The sequence below is a fragment of the Pygoscelis adeliae genome, unplaced genomic scaffold (genome assembly GCF_000699105.1).
Source record: "Pygoscelis adeliae isolate BGI_AS28 unplaced genomic scaffold, ASM69910v1 Scaffold255, whole genome shotgun sequence".
Lineage (NCBI taxonomy): Eukaryota > Metazoa > Chordata > Aves > Sphenisciformes > Spheniscidae > Pygoscelis > Pygoscelis adeliae.
In genome coordinates this window covers 75,565-77,420 of record NW_008824872.1, presented here as the reverse complement: position 1 = coordinate 77,420, position 1,856 = coordinate 75,565, and the positions used below count along the sequence as shown (strand labels likewise).

The window sequence follows — 1,856 nt, the reverse complement described above, 5'->3', positions numbered from 1 at the left end:
AGCCCCAAGAACCAAATATACCAGCAAGCAACACACTGAGCTGTTGCATAGAAAGGTGCTTGCTCTAAAATTGGGCATCACAGATGATAAACTGTGGCAGCTTTAAAGACTGTAGCAAGCAGATATGCAAAGTTGGATATATGCAGGGGAACTCAGCTGAGGCCCTGCTTAGACAAACTGGTTCTACAGGATGCCTAAAGGCTTTCACTGAAAATGGAGAAAAGGTTCTGTCTTAATGATACCAAGAGAAAGCACAGGGACCCAAATTCCTCTCCAGCAGTACCAAAAAGCTGATCAAGGCTTGCCTAAACACAGTGACGTAATGGCAATAAAGCTGGCATTTCAAGGCAAGACATGTGTCCCCCCAGAAGTGTGTTTCTGTCTGGAGGTATACCTCTCCAGGTCAGCACGAGTCATGCCTTGGCTGGGCCCAACCAATACCTACGCCGGTGACGAGGACCCAAGCACGGGGTGGCTGTTCAGCATCAGCAATGGCTTTGGCCAAGGTCCTGGTGGTCTCAACCCGGCTGCTGATGACTTCCCTGCAGAAGGCATCACCCCATCTGGGAAAAGGAGAGCCACTGATTATACTCCCCTCAAGAACATCCCAGGAAACAACAGCACCAAGTGGGGCCCCAGCAGACACCTGCTCACAAGCACAGGAGAGGTCACGTGAACTCCCCCCCACCCCAGAGCAGGGGGAGGACATGGGATCTTGCTACCTAAATGCACGGGGACTTTGGGAGATGGTGGCCCTCCACTTCCCACAAAAGGCTGTGGGTTTTGGACTGCCTTAGGACAAAGCTGGCAGAGGAGCTGGACACCAAAGCTGGGTGCGGTGAGTTCTTCCCAAGCGCCTGGCAGAGGCATTTACAAAAACACCGTCGTAGAAGTCAAACTTTGGTTCTGATTTTGCATTATCTAAATGTAGGCAACCAGTGTCATTTCGGAAACGTGGAACAACTTTGCCTGGCCTCCCAACTGTCAATGCAGAAGGGAAGCTGCCTTCCAAAGGTCTCCCAGAACTTAACAGGCCCACGGAAATGTTTTGGATGCTTGAGGACCCAGATGTCAACAATCAGGTAACCCAAGTGTTTCCTGGACACTCTTGTTTCCTCCCCAGATCCCTTCCACATTCTCTGATAACACTAGGCTGTCTTGCCTTCACCTTGTCCCAACAGCACTATGGGAGATCAAGTTACCTGCGGAAAGGGTTGAGGACATTTTCACCAGCCAAGTTCACCACAGCATCGCACAGGGGCAGTCCAGAGTGGGACAACTCTTCCTAGCCAGGGATAACAGAGACATCACACACCCAGCCTCCCCTCTGCTCAAGCCTTCCCAACAACCAAGCAGGGCAGGCTTCTAAGAACTCCAACGTGGAGCTCCTAAGAACACTGCCTGGAGCACAAGCATGAATGGAGAAGGTTTTACTTCTTGGAGCTACAGCTGTACCCACCCCAATGACTATGACCCATGGAGCACCCAGGAGCCTGTAGTACATCCACAGGAGCCAGATTCCCTACTGCAGATTCCCTGTATCCCACAGCAGGCCAGGGCAAGCGGGCTTGTTCCTCAGCCCTGACACGTTCTCCCTCCTGTGACCGCTCTCATCTCATACCCAGCTGATCCGATCCTTGCCCTCTTGTCGAGAGACATGGGTCACTTCATGCCCACGGCTCCGCAGCAACTGGGTCAGTGCCCTGCCCACAAAGCCAGTCCCACCACCTAGGAGAAAGACAGGACGTTACAGATTTGCTACCCGGACTGGCATCCCAAGGCCTGCACAGGCATCCCCACCACCACGCCCAGCTTCCCGGGGTACACTGCGCTGGGCCCAGACCCGCCCGCCCCCC

The 1,856-nt window shown here is 53.4% G+C and overlaps 1 protein-coding gene across 1 annotated transcript in view; it reads right to left on the bottom strand.

Moving 5' to 3' along the window:
* SDR39U1 (short chain dehydrogenase/reductase family 39U, member 1) overlaps positions 1-1,712 on the bottom strand; it is a 6,703-nt gene extending 4,991 nt beyond the window's left edge. The window contains exons 1-2 of the mRNA XM_009324501.1: positions 1,622-1,712; positions 442-563 (exon numbers count right to left, since the gene is read on the bottom strand). Of these exons, the coding sequence (XP_009322776.1) occupies positions 442-563; positions 1,622-1,659 (160 nt within the window). The 5' untranslated portion in view covers positions 1,660-1,712. The remainder of the gene's footprint in view (positions 1-441; positions 564-1,621) is intronic.
* Between the last annotated feature and the right edge of the window lie 144 nt (positions 1,713-1,856).